The 24,983-nt window shown below is 38.8% G+C and overlaps 2 protein-coding genes across 6 annotated transcripts in view; one reads left to right on the forward strand and one right to left on the reverse strand.

Moving 5' to 3' along the window:
* LOC137648730 (oxysterol-binding protein-related protein 11-like) overlaps positions 1 to 6,091 on the forward strand; it is a 65,335-nt gene extending 59,244 nt beyond the window's left edge. For all 3 annotated transcript variants that reach the window (XM_068381789.1, XM_068381790.1, XM_068381791.1), the window contains one exon: positions 2,452 to 6,091. In XM_068381789.1, the coding sequence (XP_068237890.1) occupies positions 2,452 to 2,766 (315 nt within the window). In that variant the 3' untranslated portion in view covers positions 2,767 to 6,091. The remainder of the gene's footprint in view (positions 1 to 2,451) is intronic.
* Positions 6,092 to 13,346: 7,255 nt separating this feature from the next.
* Cndp2 (Cytosolic non-specific dipeptidase 2) overlaps positions 13,347 to 24,983 on the reverse strand; it is a 36,739-nt gene continuing 25,102 nt past the window's right edge. The window contains exons 7-11 of one of the 3 annotated variants that reach the window (XM_068381792.1): positions 22,700 to 22,824; positions 22,293 to 22,514; positions 18,382 to 18,534; positions 14,970 to 15,071; positions 13,347 to 13,869 (exon numbers count right to left, since the gene is read on the reverse strand). In XM_068381792.1, the coding sequence (XP_068237893.1) occupies positions 13,825 to 13,869; positions 14,970 to 15,071; positions 18,382 to 18,534; positions 22,293 to 22,514; positions 22,700 to 22,824 (647 nt within the window). In that variant the 3' untranslated portion in view covers positions 13,347 to 13,824. Of the gene's footprint in view, positions 13,870 to 14,969; positions 15,072 to 18,381; positions 18,535 to 18,578; positions 18,729 to 18,905; positions 19,056 to 22,292; positions 22,515 to 22,699; positions 22,825 to 24,983 lie in introns of all 3 variants that reach the window. The other 2 variants (XM_068381794.1, XM_068381795.1) reach the window with 2 other exon arrangements.

A 24,983-nucleotide genomic window follows, 5' to 3' on the forward strand; every position in this document is an offset into this window, starting at 1 on the left:
CCTAACACATGCTTTACTACCTTGTAGAAACTTTTCACTGCTTGCAACAACCTTCCACCAACTCCATATAACCTCATCACATTCCACATTGCTTCCCTATCAACTCTATCATACGCTTTCTCCAGATCCATAAAAGCAACATACACCTCCTTACCTTTTGCTAAATATTTCTCGTATATCTGCCTAACTCTGTAAAAATGTAATTCATACAACCCCTACCTATTCTAAAACCACCCTGTACTTCTAAGATATTTCAAATAAATTAAGAAATTATATTATAAAAATAAACCACTCATATGTGCGCAATCTTTTGATACGGTAGCGGGACATTCAATCAGCTGATCATAACCAAAATTAAACAAAATATTAAGTAATTCTTGATGTTTAAAATTCTTCCGAAATTGAAAAATAGTATACAAAAATGCATCAATAGAGCATATGATATCCTATTAAACAAGAAAGGGAAATAATGATATACAGTAAGAATGACATGTGCTCTACGGAAACTTCACTTTTTCCACTTACTGTGCGTATCTCGGTCGTAAGTCAATGACTACCTGTAATATATGGATAATCTGGAAAAATGGAAAATCCAGCACCCTTCCTGTCCCAAATTTGCCGGATTAGTGATGGCCTACTGGTAATTGATAACAATGTAGTGTTCTTAGCCTATTACTTTTCATACTATATACACATGACATGTGGTTTGGCCTAGAAAACAAGCTTGTTGCATATGCAGATGATGCTACTCTCTTTGCATCAATTCCATCCCCTGAATGTAGATCTGGGGTTGGTGAATCCCTTAATAGAGATTTAGCTAAAATTAGTGCATGGTGCATATTATGGGGTATGAAGTTGAATCCTAACAAAACTCCAAGTATGATTGTAAGTAGGTCAAGAACAGTGGCTCCTCAACTTCCGGATCTCGGTATTGATAATGTTTCTTTAAATTTGTACGACTCTTTTAAAATTTTAGGTGTGATTCTCGACAGCAAATTTACTTTGAGAAACACATTAGGTCTGTGTCTTCTTTAATTGCACAAAAAATTGGTTTATTGAGAAAGTCTTACAAGATTTTCGGTGATCAATCTATTCTGAAGAAGTGTTTTAATTCTTTCATTTTACCTTGTTTTGAGTATTGTTCTCCTGTCTGGTGTTCAGCTGCTGATTCTCATCTTAATTTGTTGGACAGAAACTTAGGGTCTATTAAATTTCTTATTCCTGATCTAGATATTAATCTTTGGCACCGTCGTTCAATTAGTTCATTATGCATGTTGCACAAGATTTTTCATAATGCTGACCATCCTTTACATTCAGATCTCCCTGGACAATTCTATCCTGTTCGTAATACTAGGCAAGCAGTTAATTCTAATAGCTAGGCCTTCTCCATCATGAGGCTCAATACTACACAGTATTCTAGAAGTTTTATTCCAGCTGTTACCAAGTTGTGGAATGATCTTCCTAGTCGGGTAGTTGAATCAGTAGAACTTCAAAAGCTCAAAGTTGGAGCAAATTTTTTATGTTGACCAGGCTGACATGAGTCGTTTTATAGTTTATATATGACATACCTGTTTTGACGTTGTTAATAGTTTATATAGGACATATATCTGTTTTGACTCTGTTACTGTTTTTAGAATGATATATTGTTAATTTATTCTCATCATTTATTTATTTCCTTTACTTACTGAGCTATTTTTCCCTATTTGAAACCTTGGGCTTATAGCATCTTGCTTTTCCAACTAGGGTTGTAGCTTGGCTAGTACTGTAATAATAATAATAATAATAATAATGCTACCTACCAACTAATCAGCCTTTTACATTTGCATGTACCAGTCTGGATAGGTAGTTACAGGTTTTCCTTTCTTGTGTACTTGACTGGGAAGCTGACATTTCCAAGTGGTGACTGACTGACTAATTAGTCTCTTGCATGTGACCTGATCAGGCTGTATGGTATGTCATCATCATCATCATCAGCTGTTACTAGTCCACTGCAGAGCAAAGGCTTCAGACATCTGTTTATGGTCTTTCTGTGCCAGTACACACCCGCAAACTTTCTTAATTCGTCAATCTATTATCTTCTCTTCCTTCCCTGCTTCTTTTACAATCTCTAGGAACCCATTCTGTTATTCTTAATGTCCAACTATTGTCTTTCATTCTCGTTATATGTCCTTTCCATGTCCATTTCTTTTTCTTTCGCTTATTTTATGAAAGGAAATTTTGGTACATTGGAAAATGTAAGTCAGACTGGTTAATGCCCTCCACATTACATTAGTATTTAATTTTCTTTTAGTTCTAAATGCCTAAGTGTATTTCTTCCACATATTAGGAATTTTATGATGTTGCATTTGTTTATTTGAAGATGTTTTACCTGTATTTGCAATTTTTGGAGAATTGCTATAATGAAATAATTATATTAGAAGTTTTAGCAAATTTTATTCCATATTTGTCTAGGTTATAGATGTGAATGAAATTCCAATGGTTTGCCACAAACGAGTACGTCCTCTGGCACAGCAAGGTCCTGCTGAATCTCGGAGACTATGGCACGATGTGAGTGTGGCTCTTGCTCGGGGTGATGTGGAAACAGCAACAAGCCACAAGAGGGCATTGGAGGAACAGCAAAGGAAAGAAGAGCGTGAACGAAATGCTCATGGTGCTGCATTTCCCACTAAGCTTTTCAGTTCTCCTGCTCCAGATCATTGGGTTTATAACCAATTGCCATCCTATGCATTCACTTCATGTCCTCTTTCTGCCCCTCCTATTCAGTAGTTAGCTGCCTTTAGCATGAGAAGGCTTTCTTCTATTTGGGGATCATAGTCAATGGTTCAATTAATGCTTAGCATGCCAAAGATTATTTACATGCTGTAGATGACTATTTCATCCGCAGGTGTTTTTTTTTATAAGATTTAGAATTTATGGGTTAGCAACTGCTCTGATTTGCTCAATGTATTTTCTTTAAAGTTGATTTTACGAAACATCTTTCATAGAAGCTTATGCCTTGGCATACTGTAATAGCTATTATCATTGTCAAGTAGAATTCCTTTCGTAATCTTTATTTTGTGGAGGTGAATTGCAATTTGCTTAAATGTGTCATAAACACACAAGAAAATAATTGCCTCGTTAGTCCTTTGTTGTTGTTCAGATGTTCAAGCACTCTGACTGAGGAACTGGATGCTATTTTGCCAAGAAATCAGGGTAAGTTTTGCACTTGGGTCCCTTTTATTACCGTCATTAATATAAAGCTCTTGTTTCTAGGATCTTTTTTATATGCAACTGTCCCTACCATTTTATTCATTCATCCCACTGCTAGTTGCAGAATGAATTGAGAAGATGGGTAGCAAAATACACGTCCAGGGACAGTTTACAGAAGATTAACACCAATGCTATGAAATATTGTGCTATGTTCATTTAATGATGGTACAGTTGGTGTTATATGTGGTATTTTTACAGCAGTCCTACAACTGGCAGTGCCAAGAGATAGAGACAGTGTTTGTTATAAATTTTGCATACCCTTATTTCATATTTACATATTTTATATATACTGTATATATTTTTACTGTCGTTGACTTCTTGTTATCCTTGTTCTGCTTCGTAGTTGGTGCATATTTGGTAATGTCAGAATTTTGTTTCCAGTTTCAGTACATTTAGTACTTGAAAGTTTTTCAATATTTTACATTTATTTGACATTTTCAGGCATATAAAGCCCCAAGATCATATTGTTCAGGTTAACAGTATAACCCTCTTTTTAATTTTAAATTGCAGTGTTGTAAATCAACATTGCAGTATTGTATCATCATAGGTCACCAAGGCATTGCTGCACTTGAGCTGTGTATGAGCCGTCCAGTAAAGTTATCCCTTGTTAATAAAATTACAAGATAATAGTTGTCAAATTAATATTAATATGCTACATCAGGTAGTATGATATTAGCCAGTAAGCCCAAATGTCTTAAAGTGGCAGCATGTTTTTTCGTTTCATATTAATGTGGAAATTAATATGAAAAAAAAATTGCTGGAAACAATTTTTTAAATTTAAATCTAAAGTCCAGTTTAAAGGATTAAATAAATTTATTATATTTTGTGCAGTAATATGTAGATGAATGAGTGAATGGAAATTAGATTTATTCCCATTATCCATTACTTTTTGTATGTAGTTTAACTAGCCAGGCAATGTGCTAATTGGGAAAATGAGGAACTGCCTCACTAATGTTGTGTCAAGGATATGTCTAATTGAATGTAAGAATGTAAGAGTTCTTCTGGGCATGGATTGGGATTTTTATTGTTATTTTACATTTTAAAATGATTTATTTCTAAAGAATTATGATTGCAATTAAGTTTATATCAGTTTTAACCAAAATTTTATGCTGCAAACTTACTCCATTCCAGATGGACTAAATAGTAAAAGCATTGCATAACTATCTTTAGAGTTTTCTGTATCAAAATATGCAACTATGAAAACTGCCTATAATCTTAGAAGTAACAGTAGTTTGCAGTAGAATCAGTTTCTTTACTTTGTAATTACCCTCTCTGTTTAGATACTGGTGGGTAACATTAAAATTTAATACCAAGAAATCTTTTCATCTTAAAGTCATTACATGTTTAGTACAGTAGGAGTATTCATGTTAAAAAAAGTTGTATCCTTGAAAACAATACTTTTGGTCTGAAGTATGTTTACTTTTAAAGGAAAATTATGTTCTAGACGTTTTACCTGGAGTCTTATAATCTCAACATTGCATCGTTTGGGTAATTGTTGCCAGAGAAAGCAAGTTGCTCCACCTTCAATATCTGAACTGACCCTCATTCTCATCCTCCAAAGCATGAAGAATTTTGTTCAACAATGCTCATTCTTACAGTGGTTAATTACGTAATAAAATAATTATGACAGTGCAGTTTTGAAGGCTTACTTCAGAAACTCGTGGATCATCTAAATATTTTTTTTTCTATAGGGACCAGCTTCCACTTACTCTATCTGCACCTAGTCTTTTATATAACTGAACTATACATTTTCTATGCTTCTTCTCTCCATATATACCTCCTCTCTTTGAATTCTCTACCTTTGCATGCCAAAGAAAATATAAATGTCATGCATGGTTTTACCTTTGCAGACAACTTTACCTAAAAAATTTCACTGGCGAGATCATCTCTGATATTTCCTTCATGTTTTATATTCCTCTTAGATCTCTTATTCCTTACTCTGTGATTACATACATTTACCTTAATACTGTTAAATCAACCAACCAAACATTTTATTCATCATCTATGTGCCGTGTATTTTATATTATTGCTAATAACCACTCAAAATGGGCTGGATACATAGCTAGAGAGAATTTATACCAAATTTGCATGAAACTCCTAGCTTATTAAAGGGATTAAAACATGTACCTTGACAAAATGCTGTAACAAGCACTACAATTATAACATGTAAAGCGGGGTTTACACGGTCGAATGGTTCGTCGAACCCGGTTTTCGAACCTGCTTGTCAAATGGTTCGAAGAGGAGTCAGACACAAATGCATCAGGTTTGTGGGCACAGACTTTCTTCGAACCATTTGACAAATGTGTTCGACAACCAAATAACCTGTTCACATGTTCGAACATCCCTTCAAACACCCCTCCAAACACTTGTCTGTCTCGTTCGATGAACTGTTCGACTTTGTACACCCACCTTTAGGGAAACAATTTCAGTGCTTTGAAGGAAAATACCTTAAACCCTTCATGATGAGATAAACTTGAAAGAAAAAAAAGTGGGAATGAGAGTAATTATATTGCCCTTTAGTTTTAGGAGGTACCTATCATACACTATTATTGAGGTCCCAGATACAGATTTCAGCCTGACTTTGTGTTATTTCCATTGTATTTTCAAAGATGCATATAATATGGTATTGCCTATCGAGATTATTTACTTCCAATTACGTCTTTAGATTAGACTTTCCTCTAGAAGGTGACAAATGCCCGAAAGAATGGTAATTCAATGTACACACTAAATTTCTCGTCATATTTTTAGCCTGTTAATTTTGCTGATAATTCAGCATAAACGTTTGCTATAATGTTAATGTAATCAGAAAGATTATAAAATTTCTTGCATTCTTTCCAATAAAGGTAGTATAATTTTCCCTATTGGTGAGCAAGTTAAACAAAATATGAAAGTTTTTATTAATGAAAAAAGTCCTATTAGAGACTATCGTGTGATTGAATCTTTGCTTCTGTACTCTAGGAATGGATCTAAAAAAATTATGTACACTATTCCTTTGCATCAGCTAATTGAGAAGTATTGGGAGTTATACAGTAGTAGATGACTCCAGACCTAATCTACAAGTCAAATAATTTGTCTTCAGGAGCACGATCTAGTTCTACCACAATTTGTTTTTCTTATGAAAGACAATTTAGATGTGTCAAAATTTACTAATGTGTGACAAGCTTTCACTGTACCATATCGACATATAAGGGCTCAAATGGTCTTTTAAGGCACTTACTTTAATTACTACTTTGTGACAAGCTTTCACTTTACCATCTTGGTACATAGGAGATAAGCAGTTATTTAGAAGCGCTTTAGTGACAGGAGTGGATATAAGAATCCAGGCTACCATCTTGTTTTCCTGCCTTTTAAATTCTAGGTGTCTAAAAGAGCAGATCTCAAATGCGGGAGGAGGTGTGCACCATCAGAACCCTTACTGAATGGTGCACTAGAAACCCTAGCTACCACTTTGGGGGTTAGGCTATGGGTTGAAATGGCGTCGTGGGCCTGAAATATTACCCAAACCAAAAACTTACTGGGTTTTTCAGAGCTTCCTCAAAAGGAGTCAACATTGAATTCTTCATCATACATACATATACCAAGGCACATTTTGGGGGGGTTACCGACATCAAACAAATTTAACAAAAAAGGGGACCTCTCCTCTCTGCGTTCCTCCCAGCCTGACAAGGGACTTAACCGAGTTCGGCTGGTACTGCTACGGGTGCCACAGCCCACACTGCCACATTATCCATCACAGATGAAGCTTCATAATGCTGAATCCCCTACTGCTGCTGCCTCCGCAGTCTTCCAAGGCACCGGAGGAAGCAGCAGAGCCTACCGGAACTGCGTCACAATCGCTCGCCATTCATTCCTATTTCTAGCACGCTCTCTGGCCTCTCTCAAATCTATCCTTCTATCACCCAGAGCTTTCTTCACTCCATCCATCCACCCAAACCTTAGCCTTCCTCTTGTACTTCTCCCATCAACTCTTGCATTCATCATCCTCTTTAGCAGACAGCCATCAAACCACCTCAACACATTCATATCCACTCTAGCTGGTAACTCATTTCTTACACCCGTTCTCACCCTCACTACTTCGTTCCTAACCCTATCTACTCGAGATACACCACCCAAACCCCTTAGACATTTCATCTCACACACATTCAATTTCTGTCGCTCCGTCACTTTCATTCCCCACAACTCCGATCCATACATCACAGTTGGTACAATCACTTTCTCATACAGAACTCTCTTTACATTCATGCCCAACCCTCTATTTGTTCCAACACAAATACTTACCTCGAACTACTTTCTTAGGAGTTACCTGTAATCTCCTCTCTACCGACCAGAGTTTTGTGTAATATACCCTACGCCCGTTTTCTATGGAGGGCTAACCCGGGAGTAAAGAGAACGTGCCCCGAAGGTAGACCTGAGCTAGGTCGGCGTCAGCTTGGGTTCCGTTAGTCAGTAAGTTCTCTGGTCGCGTCGTGATACCATCACGCCGCTTTCTTCTCTTACGACCCTTTGTGTCCCGACTCGTGTGTCCCGCGTGGTATCTCTGTGCTTATCCCTTGTGTTCTTGCGTGTTCACTACCTTTCCTTGTGCTTCCCAAGTGTATTCCTTGTTGATTCCCTTCGTTCCTGTGCCTTGTGGTTGTGTGCGATGGAGCAGATCCGCCGTTGTCCTGGGCCTAGAGCCGGAAAGTCGTGTGGAGCGTTCCTTTCCAAGCCCGAAGTAGACCCTCATTCCCTTTGCTCTTCCTGTAGAGGCAGAGTGTGCTCGCCATCGAATACGTGCATTGAGTGTGTTAGCTGGAGTGAGATCCAGTGGGTGCGTTACGGCACTAAGAAGAAGAAGTCGAAACATTCGCCCAGGAAACCTAGCATCTCTTCGCCGTTACCGTCACCCAGTGGACGGTCCGACGGGGCTTCTGTCTCGCCTTCCCCTACCCAGAGTAGGGGACGAGGTAAGTCCGTTGCGGGGAAAGAGCCGAGGGCCCTTCCCCAGGAGTCTAATGTGTTTGAAGTGGGGGTTGCTGGGTCTTCTCAGGCTAGTGGGGAGCCTGGTAGTGCTGTGTCTGGGGGTTCTGGAGACTCTGCCCTTGTGGTTGGGGGGGCACGTTTCCTCCGACGACCCCTTGTGGTGTAGTAATGTTGTGCCTGTTTCTTCGCCCGCTTCGTGGGCCTGTGTTTCAGGTTCTTCAGCGGCTGGTGACGTCCAGGGAAAGTTGGACTCCACGGTAAGTGAGCCCTTCGGGTGGAGGCTCCCTAAAACGCCAGGTAGGTCCCCAATGCGGATGGAAGAGGGCCTGGATACCTGGTTCCCTAGTGTAGTGCGCCCAACCTCTTTTCCAGCTCCTCTGACGGCGGTTCCAGAGTCCTTCCTACAACCCTCGACCTCTGGTACGCAGCAGGTTGCGAAGCCCTCCGTAGCCCCCACTCCTGCCCATCGTTCGGGTGGTACAGTTTCGTCGGGCTCTTCAGATGGTGGTGCTTCGTTCTCTTCAGAAGAGGAAGCGAGGAGGAGACATCGGCGACGGAGGGAGCGGTCCAGGAGCAGACGTTCCCGCTCAAGATCCCGTTTGAGGTTCAGTAGAAAACGGTCCCGGTCTCCACGGAGGAAGTACAGGAAGAGTAGGTCCCCCGATGGTGATTGGGTCTTCGTTCCCCGTAAGAGTGAGTTGCAGCGTTCCCCAGACCGGCGGTCCAGGGATTTCTCGCCGCGAAGGCCATCCTCCAGACGCAGATATGACCCTCGCAGGGAGAAATGCGAGAAGGCCGCTTCAGGCAGGCGTAAGTCCGCGAAGCTTCCAGCTCACCCCGCCCAGCGGGGGGAACCGTGCTTCCGTACGGGCAGCCTGGCCGAATCAGCACAGCTGGTTCGGCCCTCAGACTTAAAGGAACGGTTCCCTCCGTCAAGTCAGCCCACGGGATTCGCGTCCTCGTTCCCCAGAGAGAATACACGAACGGTAGTCCTCGCCGGCACGGCGATGCCAGTTATGACCCCGAACCTGGTGCGGAGGTTCCCGCCGGGGCGGACCGGTACCACCGCAGGGGAGTGCCTGTTGTTCCAGAACCGAAGCGCCCGGTGGGAGTGCCCGGTGACCCGGCTCCTCGGGATCAGGCGGAAGGTACTGCTGACGGTAGAGAAGGTTCCCCGACCGAGGACTCGTCGTATCGGAAGGTAATAGGCCTGATTCGAAGGCATCATCAGATTGAGGAACCGGTCCCAACCGACGAGGACTACTGGAGGTCCAGCCTGACCCGCTTGATCCAGGCACCCGTCCAACAGAAAACCTCCCTGGCCCTGCCTGTGGCCCGAGATCTCGTCCTGGGACGGGCTCATGTTGATAGAGTTGTGGCAGGCAATGCCGAAGCTCCCAAAACACACAGCTCCTCGAAGTTGCTCCAAGGACTCAAGTCACAGAGTAGGTTCTATGTGCCAGAGGGACAACGACCGGGAGCCTGCAAAGTGGAGCCTGCCCTCGACGTTCTGGGACAGGGTGCCCGGAGGACAGAGCCTCCTCAGCCCCGATTTGCTTTTCGCAGTCGGAGGCTGCGATGATGGAGGAGATGTCGAAAGACTTGGTGCACGTCTCCTCTTGGTTGGACTGGTGGGCTTCCACGCTGGTAGGTGTTCAAGCCACATATGACTTAACAGACCCAGAGCAACAAAACCTCCTGAGGGAGCTTATCATCTCTGGGGGCAAGACCCTGAAGTTCCTTACTTATTAGTCCCTTGCCCTTTCAGCGAACTGGGTTCTTCGCAAAAGGGACACTATTCTGGCGAGGCTTTCCTGGAAGGTCCCAGACAGAGAGGCGAGGGTCATGAGGAGCCTTCCTGTGTGGGGTGACTCCTTGTTCCCCTTGAAACAGCTAGAGGAGATTATGGAGAAGGTAGCTAAACGAAAGGAAGTGAACGCTCCCAGGCCTCAACCGGTAATGAGGCCCTCCTACAAGAGGTCAGCATCAGACGGGCCCTCTACTTCTTAGGCTCCTCCTAACCTGACGAGGAGAGAAGCCCCTTCTTCCTCGTGGGCTTCAGCGCCACAGCCCCCACATAGAGGAGCTCCAGCAGCGTCTGCCTCGTTTAGAACAGGGTATTCTGCCTCCAGGAGAGGCCGTTCAGGCCGCTCCTCCAGGAGGAGGTAGAGTGGGAGGCCTCCTACTTCTGCCCAAGCCTCAGGTTGGGGGATGCCTCAGATGACATTGGCAAGCATGGAAGGCTCACGGAGCGGAACCATGGACAGTATCCGTACTGAAGGAGGGGTACAGGCTCCCGTTCTTAACGGAACCCCCACCTTTGTTTCCGGCCAGCCTGTCGGAGTGGCTGGCACCCAAGGACCCGTTGAAGAGGGCGGCCCTTCAAGAAGAGGTGTCCACTATGTTGGAGAAGGGCGACATGGAGGAGGTCCTGCACCCAGGACCAGGTTTCTACAGCCGACTATTCCTGGTAGAAAAGGCGACGGGGGGATGGAGACCGGTGATAGACCTGTCAGCTCTCAACAAGTTTGTACGCAAGACAGATTTCAAAATGGACACTCCGAAGTCGGTCTTGCTGTCCTTGAGGGAGAAAGACTACATGATGACCATAGACCTCAAGGACGCATACTTCGAAATCCCGGTCCACCCCTCAAGCCGGAAGTTTCTCCGGGTGAAATGGGGTACCCAGATCCTGCAATTCAAGACCCTCTGCTTCGGGTTGTCGACAGCTCCCCAGGTATTCATGAGAGTCTTCACGACAGTCTCGGTGTGGGCTCACGAGCGAGGTATTCGCCTCATCCGGTACCTGGACGACTGGTTGCTTCTTTCCTCCTCAGAGGACGTTTTGAAGGAGCAAGGTGTAAAACTTCTCCAATTTTGCAAGGGTCTGGGTATCATGATCAACCCAGAAAAATCGAACCTATCTCCCTCCACCAGGATGACCTATTTGGGGATGACACTGGATTCCCGACTAGTGAAGGCTTTTCCGTCAGAGGAGCAGGCAATCTAATAAAGATCCTTCTCCCTTTCCTTTCGGGGCAACCCAGGAGGGCGAAGGACTGGCAAAGGCTAATAGGTCATCTGGTGTCATTGGAGAAACTGGTTCCCCAGGGGAGACTCAGACTCAGGGCCGTCCAATGGAACCTGAAGAACTTCTGGAACCAACTGGACTCGCCCCAGAAATTAATTCCAGTTCTGCCAAACACAATACCCTCCCTGGAATGGTGGCATTGCCGGTCGAATACGTTCAAGGGGATGCCCTTCGCGACCGAGCCTCCCGGGGTGCTCCTATTCACAGACGCTTCCAACCAGGGATGGGGAGCCCATCTCCTCAACGAGACGGCGAGAGGAACCTGGATGGACGCGGAGAAAGGCCTACACATCAATGTCCTAGAGTTGAAGGCAGTCCAAAAAGCTTGCCTGCACTTCATCGATCTACTAAGGGGAAACACTGTGGCGTTGATGTGCGACAACGCCACAGTAGTAGCGTACATAAAGAAGCAAGGAGGCCTCAAATCAAGGGAGTTGTGCGATCTCGCCCTAGAGATCCTGGATTGGGCGGAGGCGAACCAGATAGTGTTATTGGCAAGGTTCATCCCCGGGAAGAAGAACGTCCTAGCTGACGGTCTCAGCAGGATGGGTCAGATAGTAGGAACAGAGTGGTCCCTCCTCCCAGAAGTAGCCAGGCTCATCATTCAACGGTGGGGTTCCACGGTGATGGACCTCTTTGCAACCAAGCTGAACGCACAACTCTCCGTATATTGTTCTCCTGTCCCAGACCCAAAGGCAGCCTTGGAGGATGCCTTTCAGCACAAATGGGACAACCTAGACGTGTACGCTTTTCCCCCCTTCACGTTGATCAGGCAAGTGCTCAACAGAGTGAGGGCTGCCCGGAACTTAAGGATGACTTTGGTAGCGCCCTGGTGGCCGGAGAGAGAATGGTTCGTAGACCTAAAAGACCTGGCAAGCCATCCTCCGTGGCCACTCCCCGACAGGCCAGATCTTCTACAACAGCCACACTTTCTCAGGTTCCACGACAACCCACAGTCTCTACGCCTTCACGCCTGGAGACTATCGAGCGCCTCCTCAGGAAGGAAGGATATTAGTCAGGAACGGCTAAGAAGATGTCACGATACCTGAGAAGGTCGTCGGCAGCGGTCTACCAAGCGAAATGGGCCTCTTTCACGAAGTGGTGCACTTCGAAGAGCATCAAACCCCTCAAAGCCTCAGTCCCAGATATCGCAGACTTTCTAGTATATCTCAGATACGAGATAGGGATGTCAATCCCAGCAATAAAAGGAGTACAAGCAGCCTTGGGTCAAGTCTTCCTACTGAAGGGTATCGACCTGGGCTCCTCTAGACACATCTCTATGCTTATCAGGAGTTTTGAACAGTCCTGCCCCCCTCAAACTGTTAGGGTGCCCCAGTGGGACTTGGCTAGGGTTCTGAAGGTGTTAAGTAGCCCCCGTTCGAACCGATGAAGGATATTGTAGACAGGGATCTCACTCTCAAGACGGTCTTTTTGTTGGCCTTGGCCTCTATGACGTACATCTGCTTCCACTCCACCATTTGTTGCAACAACAGACCCAAAGTACTTAAACTGATCCACCTCCTCAAGTAACTCTCCATTCAACATGACATTCAACCTCGCACCACCTTCCTTTCTCGTACATCTCATAACCTTACTCTTACCCACATTTTCTCTCACACACCCTTCCAAATTCTGTCACTAATCGGCCAAGCTTCTCTTCCGCGTCTGCAACCAGTACAGTATCATCCGCAAACAACAACTGATTTACCTTCCATTCGTGGTCATGGTCATTCTCGTCTACCAGTTTCAATCCTCAAATTCTTCATACGACTGGCATAAACTAAACTTGTTAGGCTGTTGTAAAGAAAAAGGCTGGAGTGATATTACCGTCACTATTCTCTTTATGATCGACTGTCCCAGCCTTCTCCGCTAAAAGCTGAGCCTTCAAAAACACTAGAGATAATCTCTACTATAGAAACTGCAAAGGAAAGAATTTTAAGAATATTTCCTACATTGACGGAGCAGCACACGTGGAACTAAAGATTTTTATCCAAAATTTGGAGATAAGTAAGGGAACAAAAATAGGTTTAATAGGAACAGCCAGTATAAGCAACAAATTTATTCCCAATTATTAACCTACCAGAGTTGAATACAGGTAAGACTAGCCTGAGTAGGTTACACAGAAAATTTAACTTCCATCTTTAAAAATTACTTATGTATCAGTGTAAAATTATGGCGATTATAAAAATATTGATTTGAATTATCAAGGAAATTTAAAGTGACAACTCTTTATGAAAGAAATTAAGTAAGGTAAAGTGAGTCCTGAGCTTGGGTAAATTGAGCAAACCAGCTCTCAAGGAACATCTACTCGCACTGGTATTGCATTTTAGCCGAGACCTCTGCTATCCCTAAGCAATACCTCTGAAAAAAAGCTTACCTTTTTAACATAATATTGAACAATGTATCACAATCAGTATGAAAGCTTTGGCATTGAAGAATTTCTGCAGCATAGTTCATCCGAGTTGCTTTCCTCAACCATTAGTGTTTAAGAGACATTTGCTGCATTGCAGAAGTAAAGGTTTTTATACATTTGCAACTTCGTTAAGATATGCAGCAAGCAGTTTTGTCTGAAATGGAGCAAAAGATATAGTTAAATAGAAATAATACCATACTGTTTACATATTCTTTTTACAATACTGTACAGGTAAAAGCATTATCGTATACTTTGAACACTAACTAATGTGACCAATGGTGTAAACTTATATAGGGTTCGAAATATTTAAGCATAAATTTGTTAAAGAGACTAGTTAATCTATCTAGAACAATTTAAGAATCAATGTCACATGTGAAGTAAAGAATTGTAACACAGTAATACAAATAAAACTGATAAATGATCAACAGCAAACGTTGATTACTTTGAAAAAGAGAGTTGAATGAAATAACACCCATGGAAGCCATCATTCCCATAATTACTTAATACTAACAAGAGTTATAAATTTGCAACACAATAAAAAAGTATTTACATAAAATTCAATCAAATATATATAAAAAAAAGTCCTTACTTTATAAATACTGTCTAGAATGTGTAGTTCAATACTGTGCCAATAGTACATAGAGAATTTTTCTAAGTGTATCATAAGCTATTTCAAATAATTCATTAAAGTGATAATTAAACCTATTTTACAAAATTAAGTTACATACCATAATCAATTTTAATTTTCTATTCCTTACTTTGCATATCTTATATACTTCTGATCGACAGAAGGAGCTTGGTAGACAAAGACCATATTGGCATTATCTTACCAAATTATAAACAAGTAAATACTGAACATTACACAATCCATAACAGACGTGCAAGTGTGGCATACTAGTAAAGGAGCTTATAAACAGCATTTTAATTTGAAATTGTCAGTAACTGAGTTTACTGTACTATAAATGCCAATGATTCTCTTGTGTGACAAGAATTATGCCAAAGACTTCCTTAGCTTCCCAAGCAAATTTTTATAATGAATTTTCTACTTAAAAATATAATTCACATGAAAATTCTAAAGGAGAGACTTCCAAAAATTTGGCTTTCACCACCTACATATAAAATGGCACAAAGAATCATTCATATACTGTACTTCCACCAGTGATTTTGAATATAAAGAAAACGTTTATACTCGAGAATAGTCAGTCTATAAAATCTTATAATCATTGGTCAATGAGAACTATATACTGTACTTACCCCTTCGATGTAATTACGGATGTCAATTTTCTCATTCTGGGAATGTGCACCATCATCGCACGCTCCCATAGGCAGTAACATAACATTTTTACCGGTTACTTCCTATAAGCAAAAATTAAGGATGAATGAAAGTAACTTTTTATTAATATGCTCTTATTAAATTAAAATTAAAGAAAATCAATATTCTTTCAATGAGAGATAACTTCAATTAACATTTATCATTAAAGAATATGGAGAGTATGTAAACAAGTTCTTTTTTAAGTTCCTTTCACTTTAAATACAAAAATCAAATACTGTAAAAGCAAATTCAATATATTTTTCAATTGCAATTTACTTAAATTAACTTATGTTATCAAAGGACATTATGTGAATTTTAATTTGTCTGCAATTCCCCTCTTTAATCACATTTATCAAATAAAACCAAAATTTATATGATAATCTCAATCAAAACTTACTCCTTAATTTAATTTTAGATCCAGGACCGACATCTCTTCGGGATAAAAGGGTAAAATGATTGGGGTGTGTCAAACTACAAAAATTACCTTCACAACATGAGCGGTTGGCTTGATGAGCTATAGTGGTAATAATAGTTTCAAGTATGTAACAAAGTTTATTCAAAAATTCTTAACTTTTCAAGAACTCAATCAAACCTTCAGATGGGATTAAGACTACTATAATTTGATTGGCAACATGCAATTACTGTATTACAGACCCTGATTGGCAGAAATTAATACGGTATCTTTAGAAATACATACAGTACATCATACATATATCAAGGCACTTCCCCCCAATTTTAGGGGGTAGCCGACATCAAACAAATGAAAAAAAGGGGACCTTTCCTCTACATAACCTGTATAAATAAGGTTATGTTACAAGAGGCTCTTTGGATTTACTGTATAGAATTTTGGCATGTGGTCCATAGGTCAGCATTGGGGACGTGGAGGTTATTCCACAGCAATATGCAACTGTGGGAAATTTTGCCGATCCACTAAGAAGTGAAAGTTGAGAGGTTGGAAGGCAATAAGGAAGTAGTAACAGAGGCAAGTAGGATAGAAACTGGGTGTAGCCATTGGCCAGAAAGATATTGCAAAGACCGTCCAGTAATGCCTAAAGTGCACCAGGGTCTCTACCCTTCTATGGGAGATAGGCTAGGCAAGAATATAAGATGTGGAAGAATATAAAATGTGATTGGATGGAAGTGGGTTTTGAAGTGTAGGAAAATATTAAATGAAGAAATTACACAGGGGTTAACGAAATGTCTGCTCTGAGTTTTATTTTTCACTAAAGCTAGTGCTTTCCTACAAAAAATACAAATTCCTAGAGCCTACAATATCAATTATACCTCATTCATAAGTACAATATGAACAAAATGGCTATCAATGATACTTTATGAAGCATTCTATTAAGTAGCATTCTGAGTGAACTCAGAAATAAGTGCTTTCCCTACAGGACCTTGCCTTGCTTTGAACGTATTCTAATGCAGAGTTGAATGGGATGTCACTACAGTTCTTTTAAATCTAGTTTGAATAAAATCCTTTCAATTGCATAGAGAATTGACATGACAAGGTAATGTGGGGAAGAAACAAATAAAATTTCCCTTGAACACAGTTATGAATAATGTTCTCTCTTTTGATAAATAGATAAGTAAAATCATAGTCTCTTTTGCTGAAACGTTAGAACTTGAAGAAAAATGTAGTACTTATTAGCTTTCAGTAGGAAAACTAATAAGCCAAGAAGGGAAAAAAAGCAGTTTCACACATTCCTCATTCATGACTGAAGAATACTGCAGCGTATCATGTAGACCATAATTTTGTATGGAACAAAACTTCCCATTTGAGTCATTTGACTGGCTCTATTAAGACCAATTTTTACAAAGTACTGTATTAAAAGATTACTTGATTTGTTAATATAAAACTGGTATAGGAAAAGCAATGGAAGGGAGAGTAACAAGAGCCTGGATTAAATGTAGAAAATATTGATAAACAACAGTACTAGAAAATAAGAGCATTTCATTGATGAACAAGTGAAAAATTATAAGGTTTGTATAGGAATTGTATTGGAATACAGAATTCCCCATAGCAGATGCATGGGCACTTTCAAACAAAAAATAATAAACAAAATATTGAATAGATTTCACAACAGATTATCAAGATTCAAAACTAGTGTGTTGGGAAGGCAATCTAAATGAAAAAGCTGGAAAAGGCTTGGTATCCTAAGGCTGAAAAATAGCTTACAGATCTCAAAGATTAACAATAACTTGAGCATGTGATGAGGGGATAAAGAGCAATTATTCAGAAGTAACATATAAGGAAATGTGGAAAAGGACCCGTTGAAATAAAAAAATATGGAAATAAAAAGGACCAGTTGAAATAAAAAAAATGGAAATAATGAATGGAAAATTCTTTAAATATACTAGCATCAATTCTAGGAATGAACTTTTAATTAAACTAAAGAGGGAATATTAACCACATGAAATTTAGGGAACCCTCCCCCAAGAAATATATATTGGCATAACATGTACCCAATTTCTTTATCATTACTAAATAAAATCCAATTTAAAACAGATAACGGAAAGTTCCCAAAATCTCATTATAAACATGAAAAAAACATCCAATAAATAAAGTAATTTTCTATTACACCTAACAATCAAGACATCACAACCACAGATAAAGATTATTATTTTTATGTATGCAAAACATTTGTAGCAATGTGGTTTTAGCAAGAATTGAAAGACTACTACCATGTCTAATGGAATGCTATGCACCCTCTACAAAGATTGCACTTTGCATAGGGGAATTTGTAAGAAATTTACAGTTATTTACTTGAATATACAGTTGAAGACTGTAGGCTTAAATTTATTACGCCTATTCAGGAACAATACTGCACTTTGCTCGAGTAACCATTATGGTTGCTACTGAAGTAAAAGGTAAGCAGAAAAGTTTTAAAAGTATATATAGCATTGAAAACTAGCCACTGAGGCAAATAATGTATTGCGGCTGAAGTAAAAGCTAAGCAGAAAAGTTTTAAAAGTAAATATATAATTGAAAACTAGCCACTGAGGCAAATAATGTAATAATTTACATAAGTATAAAGAATAAAAAAAAATTCTAAACTGTAAATAATATATGTATTCACTCAACATTTGCATCTTATTTCCTTTTTTTCAGATGTACCTCATTAGTTGCATATGAGAAAATTCTGTTCAAACCAAACATAATTATCCACTATACAATTAAATGTGTATAACTACAATGAATATGGTAAAATGATTAATAGTAAAAAATGATGAGATAAAACAAGAGGACTAGTGTACACTCCACCAATCTTCAAAGGATAACTATGATAAAACCAGATGACTACACACAAGAAATATCTCCAATCAACATCAGGATAGAATGCAACGATTCCTTACCTGGAATGTAATGGTAATAGGAATTGAGCCCCCTTCTCTAGTAAGGTCAGGCTCAATTCCATACACCATCTGACAAGCCTGTCTCCCGGCTCGGAAATTACCATGGTTGGGGTCTGCTTGCCAAGCTGGAGCACTGCCTTCCATTTCTACCACCTGCAACACAACCCAATAATAGACAAAACAAATGAACAAGTTACCTGCAATACCAGTGTGACTGGGATGGATCCCCCCTCACGCGTCATGTCGGGCTCAACACCATACACTAGTTTGGTGGCCCTTCGCCCAGCTTCATAGTTGGCATGACCTGTATCTGACATCCAACATCGCCCACCATGGAAGAAGGAAGCCTGAGGACCATAGTGGGACACCAGTTATACTGCTCAAACCAAATCTTCTTCCTTACTTTTGACATACCACTACCATTACCATCACCTAACTTACCTCTTTGTACCTCCTAACTCCAGACTTTTATGCCTTCTTATATAAATAAAAAAAGGGGTAAAATTTCTTCATTGTCATCACACCTGCATTGTAAGAGTGATCGGAATAGAACAGCCATCCCGAGTCATATCTGGATCCATACCATATGCATGGCGTACGGCTCTCTTCCCAGCCTCAATATGCGGATGATGGGGATCTGATACCCAATGAATACCACTATGATGTAAGGATGCCTGAAATCATATAGCTTTCAGCTATTCTTGCTTTGATCTAATGGCTTAAAGAAAAAACTATTCTTTAAACAAGGTTATTAACACTACTATACTATGCTTTAAGGAGCACGACTGACGATGTCTGGCTTTGACTTTAGAAATTCAGATTACATATTGTATTTGTGGCATGGAAAACATTTTATATATTCCATGTTCCAAATATTTTTTAAATGAAAACATTTTCTTTTATTGCTAAAGAATAATTTCTATATATTCATGCATGAGAGTCCAGTTCTGTAGGCAACCCTTTTCTAATGAGGGTAACTGTTTATTTACTTTGTCTTTAAAAATTCTTAGAAAAAACTCATCTTAGAACTCCATTTAATTCCACAATTTTCTCTTATTTTTTATGAATAGATTATCCATTTTCCTTGTATGCTACATAGTATTCGTTAAGTAAACATTTGCTGCATTTTTCTCTAAGTTACGTTTGTGTTTCTTTGTCTGCTTGTTTATACTGCATATTTACAATTTGCATGCTATGATTATGCTTAAAGATGCATTAAGTGTAAGAGACAATAAAATACAGTAGGCCAAAAGTGTAAAATTTGCCTAAAAATAGACAGTCAAGAATATATTGTTAGCCAGTCTTGCTCATGTGGGCACATTTGATACAGTATCTGCAATTTCAATATGTGTGGATGTGGAGTGATATTTCTGGATTTGAGGGAATAACTCCTAAAAGACCACACTAATAATCAGTGTCTACAAAATATTTTGATGGCCAATTTCTGAAGATATGAAATTGTCACAGAAAAATGAATTATCTTTTTTTTTTTTTTTTTTTTGAACAATTTTTGTCATTCAAACATGAAGATATGTAATTTTATACCCTAGATTTTGTACATTCACTTTTAGCATATCAAAAACAGTGATCTATAAAAGTAATATAGTGTATCTATATTGACAAAATAATACATACAAATTATGGAAATCCTCAGAGAATTTCAGTGAACAACTTTTTCGGCATAAAACTATGTCAAATGGCTTTTAAAAGAAAAAAATTGGCTGAGAAACCAAAAATTATATTAAGTTTGAATTAACCACAAAATAACATTGTTCTAATGGGGCCGAGTCGCGCTCCTTAAAAAGGCTTAATGTTAATGTGGATTAACAGCTATGCTTCAAAACAAATCCTACAGGTAATCTTATCTGCGACAAATAAAATGAACGCGGGGCTCATAAATTTCACCACAAATATTAATTTTCTCAATTTTGTCATTTATTCTACCAAAAACTTTTGACAAATTCTCTTCATTAAACAAACCCCCACACCTTCCATAGCCTCTGGCTGTAAAGGAAACTAGCAATACCATTACAGTATTCTATATAAATCTTACCTAAACTTAGCTTTCCACCTAAAGCAATAGGACGACACATCTACAAAATTATAATTTCATGTAAAATACTTTATAAGAAAAAACATGTAAGCAATATTTTATAAAAAGCAAGAAAAAAAAAAGAAAAAAAATTTGATAAGAGTACTGTAAAAGTAAAATAACTCGTCAACATTTCATTAATACAACCAAGGGATTGATCATGGAAATGATTTGTTTTACATATAAATCTAGTATAAGAGTTCTAATAATAAATTTTTGATTCCCTATACAGTTCTCAAGCCTATAAAGAACACTTTATTCAATTAATTACAAATACTGCCTTCATTACCAATATGAATGTACTGTAATTAGAATTTAAAAATCAATCAATCAAGAGGACCAAATAGCTTCTCTCATGTATCAATATAAATAAAATGTTTCAGTTGAGGTATGAATTTTATCTTTTCACTTTGCTTGAGTAAACTTTAAAATATTTCAATGAACCTCCCCTGATGGTCATATTACTTCTTCTCCAGAAGCTTGGTTTAATCGACATTTTCCTGTATATACTTTTTAATTTTCCCACTTTCTTTCCCTTTAATTAATACATGCCCTTAGTAAAAGGAACACTCTAGTGGTAGGTGGTAACTGAAACACCACTGTCTTTTTCTCTTCAGTTTCTCAGTCATGTCGGTTGTCATCAGACATCTCCAGGTTGTTTGCTTATTTCCTATAAGCTAACAAGAAGTTCTTTTTTCGCTTGCTAGAGAATTCGTAATGTTACTCCATTGGGTAAATGTGTTTTTGGTAGCTCTAGCTCTGCTGATTACTACTCAATTTCCAAAACTCCCATATCAAAAGTTTTTGAACGTCTTTTGGTGAAACGTCTTAATACGTATGCTGAAGGTAATCATCTGTTCCCTGGTCCAAGTACTGTAGTTGGAATACGTGATCCCCATCTTACAATTTCCAATGCTGTACAGAAATCCCTTGATTGTGGTAAGGAAGTTCATGTGATTTGCCTTGATTTTAGTCATGCCTTTGTTCATGTTAAACATGAGGCCATTGTTTTTAAACTCAAACAGTTGGGAGTATGTAGGTCTATCTTTAGCCTTATTATTAAATTTTAAAGTAATAGATTGTAGAGTTGTTGATGGGCACCTCAGTGAGTATAGAAATATGATATCTGGTGTTCCTCAGGGTAGTATTCTTGTCCCATTATTTTTCATACTATAAACAGTATAGGCAATATATGGTTTGGCCTAGTAAACAAGCTCATTGCTTATGCAAATGATGCTTCGTTTATGCTTTGGACTTTAATCTGACTATCAAATATGCAAAAAACTTTTCAAAAATGAACAATGGGGCCTACACACTCTTTAAAAGATTTTAAAATTAAATATTGTCCTCAGCATGATACACAGAAAATGCAGATTATGATTTTGCAAAACAATTCCTATGGACAACAATGTAGCAATTGCTAAAAAATCTGGAGAAGATATCTTTAAACAATTAAAACGAGTGAAAAAAACAAAAAAAAAATCCTGACATTTGGAGCTGCTGAAGTCGATTTTTAGACTGAATAGTGATACAACATGCTCAGCATGTTATTGTTATTAGATACTGGTAATTCATTACACTAATAGATGTAGTATTACATTGGAAGGAAATAAAACAGGGAATTTCTTAAGTTAAGGAGTAACGTCGACTTCCAAGTTTCTAGAGACGAAAGAAATATGTACATCAGGGGAGGTCCATAGAAATACGTATTGTAATAAAAATGCACAAAAAATATAGAGCCATTCTTACCATTAGAAACTCTTATAAAAGCATTGCATTTCAAATAAAGAACATTTTCAAAAGCCAAAATATATCTTACCTTCATTTTGTTTGGACTGTCTCTCTTCTCCCACTGCTTGTTCAAATAATCAATAACCTTTTTGCTAACAGTCTCTGGAGTTTGGTTAGGGACAATCCTAATGGAGAATTTGCCAATGACCTTACGTGGAATGACAGTCTTGGCTCCTGGTTCACTGAAAGCTCCCTCAATCCCATGTAATGAGAGGGATGGATTTCTCCATCTTGCCATTAAAGTCTTTGTCTATAAAATAAATGAGAGGGATTAAAGTTTAAGTACAAACATTATGACAAGATCTATTCAGAAAATTAACAAATTTAAAGGGCATAAACATATATTATAAAGAAGCTTTAATAAACTGTTTTAAAGTATGTTATACCTTAGGCTTATAGTTACAGAATGTTAAAAGGTCAAATATTTCTAATTACCTTGTCTTGGTGGTGGACGAGTCTTTCATGACCAAGATCTTTCCTGTAATCTTCTACATCAAAATCAATGTCTTTGTAAAGGGCTTCCTCTTCAGGTGTTACTGGTACTACCTCATCCATAATGCCTAAAACACAATTTAACATTTATAATTTGATGGAGGAAATTTTCCAAAGGCACATTTTATCTTGGTTATGTTTATAAACAATCTTTCCACACACAAACTAAATTTTACAGTAAAAAAAGTATATTGATGAAGTGTACATCTACAGAATATTACATACAGTATATTTTGACAGTATCACGTCCTGTCACCAGTAAGATAATATAAAATACCTTGATCTAAACATGGAAAATAGACTATCATAACACAAATCTGTGAAAAACTTTGGGCTACTTCGAACACATGCAGAATTAATTCATTGCCCTAAATCCTTTTTCTTTGTTCATATCAATATTTCTCAAGCCCACAGAATATATGTTTTGTCCTTAACAAAGGACAGAATTTGAGAAACAAGAAATTAACTTGACATACATCAAATATTACGTTGCTTTTCCTTTGGTCACTTGACTAATGATGGATAAGAAAACAATGAGGAAAGTTTGCAAGGTTTGAACTTAAGTATCCATCATTCATGCTTGGCTTGGGTTCAATCACTGATGGTTTCGTTCTTTCATGTTAAAACTTTAGAACTTTCTTACTTGAAATATTTTTTTTAACTCATAACCTTTCCTCCTTTGCAAGTCTCATTACTATTACTATTATTATAATAATTATTATTATTACTGACTTAGCTTCAACCTAAGTTGGAAAAATAGGACACTAAGTCTAAGGGCTCCCACAGTGAAAAATAGTCCAGCAAGGAAAGGAAATAAGAAAATAAACTACCCTATATGAAAAGTACTGAATATCGAATATAAAATATCTTGGATCAGTAACGTTAAAATAGATGCCATATAAAAACTATGAAGAGAGACTCATGCCAGCCTGTTTAACATAAAAACATTCGCTGTAAGTTTGAACTTCTGAAGTTGCACCGATTCAACTAGCTCATTAGGAAGATCCTACTTTTTCTCAGATAAAGCTCCAGGTTCCTTACATTTTCTTCTTTCCCTCAGATCTTGGCAAGAAAAGACCATAGAAGTACCATTTGTCTTTAAATTTATGCTAAAAATTTTATTTTTATGATAAAATAAATTTTTGAATATACTTAGCCGGTGATTATATAAGCTGCAACTCTGTTGCTCGACAGAAAACTCTACGTTAAAAATCCGCCAGCGATCGCTATGCAGGTAGGGGGTGTACTTCAACAGCGCCATCTGTCGTGCAGGTACTCAGTACTCAATGTAAACAAAGAACTCAATTTTCTCCTCGGTCCACTGGGTCTCTATTGGGGAGGAAGGGAGGGTCCTTTAATATATAATCACCGGGTAAGTATATTCAAAAATTTATTTTATTATAAAAATAACATTTTTCAATATTAAACTTAGCCGGTGATTATATAAGCTGAATCACACCCAGGGGGGTGGGTAGAGACCAGCAATAATTGTTTACATTATTATGAGCTAAGGATTTTTTATTTCATTTTAGCAGTTATTCAAAATAACAAACATAAAATAAATAAGTACCTGGTAAGGAAGTCGACTTGAACAATTACTCTGCCTTTTTAAGTACGTCTTCCTTACGGAGCCTCGCGATCCTCTTAGGATGCTGAGCGACCCCTAGGAGCTGAAGTATCAAGGGTTGCAACCCATACAACAGGACCTCATCAAAACCTCTAATCTAGGCGCTTCTCAAGAAATGACTTTGACCACCCGCCAAATCAAGTAGGATGCGAAAGGCTTCTTAGCCTTCCGGACAACCCAAAAACAATAATAAAACATTTCAAGAGAAAGATTAAAAAGGTTATGGAATTAGGGAATTGTAGTGGTTGAGCCCTCACCCACTACTGCACTCGTTGCTACGAATGGTCCCAGAGTGTAGCAGTTCTCGTAAAGAGACTGGACATTCTTAAGATAAAAAGACGCGAACACTGACTTGCTTTTCCAATAGGTTGCGTCGATTATACTTTGCAGAGATCTATTTTGTTTAAAGGCCACGGAAGTTGCGACAGCTCTAACTTCGTGTGTCCTTACCTTCAGCAAAGCTTGGTCTTCCTCATTCAGATGGGAATGAGCTTCTCGTATTAACAGTCTGATAAAATAGGATAAAGCATTCTTTGACATAGGCAAAGATGGTTTCTTAACTGAACACCATAAAGCTTCAGACGGGCCTCGTAAAGGTTT

The sequence above is a fragment of the Palaemon carinicauda genome, chromosome 10, assembly GCF_036898095.1.
Source record: "Palaemon carinicauda isolate YSFRI2023 chromosome 10, ASM3689809v2, whole genome shotgun sequence".
Lineage (NCBI taxonomy): Eukaryota > Metazoa > Arthropoda > Malacostraca > Decapoda > Palaemonidae > Palaemon > Palaemon carinicauda.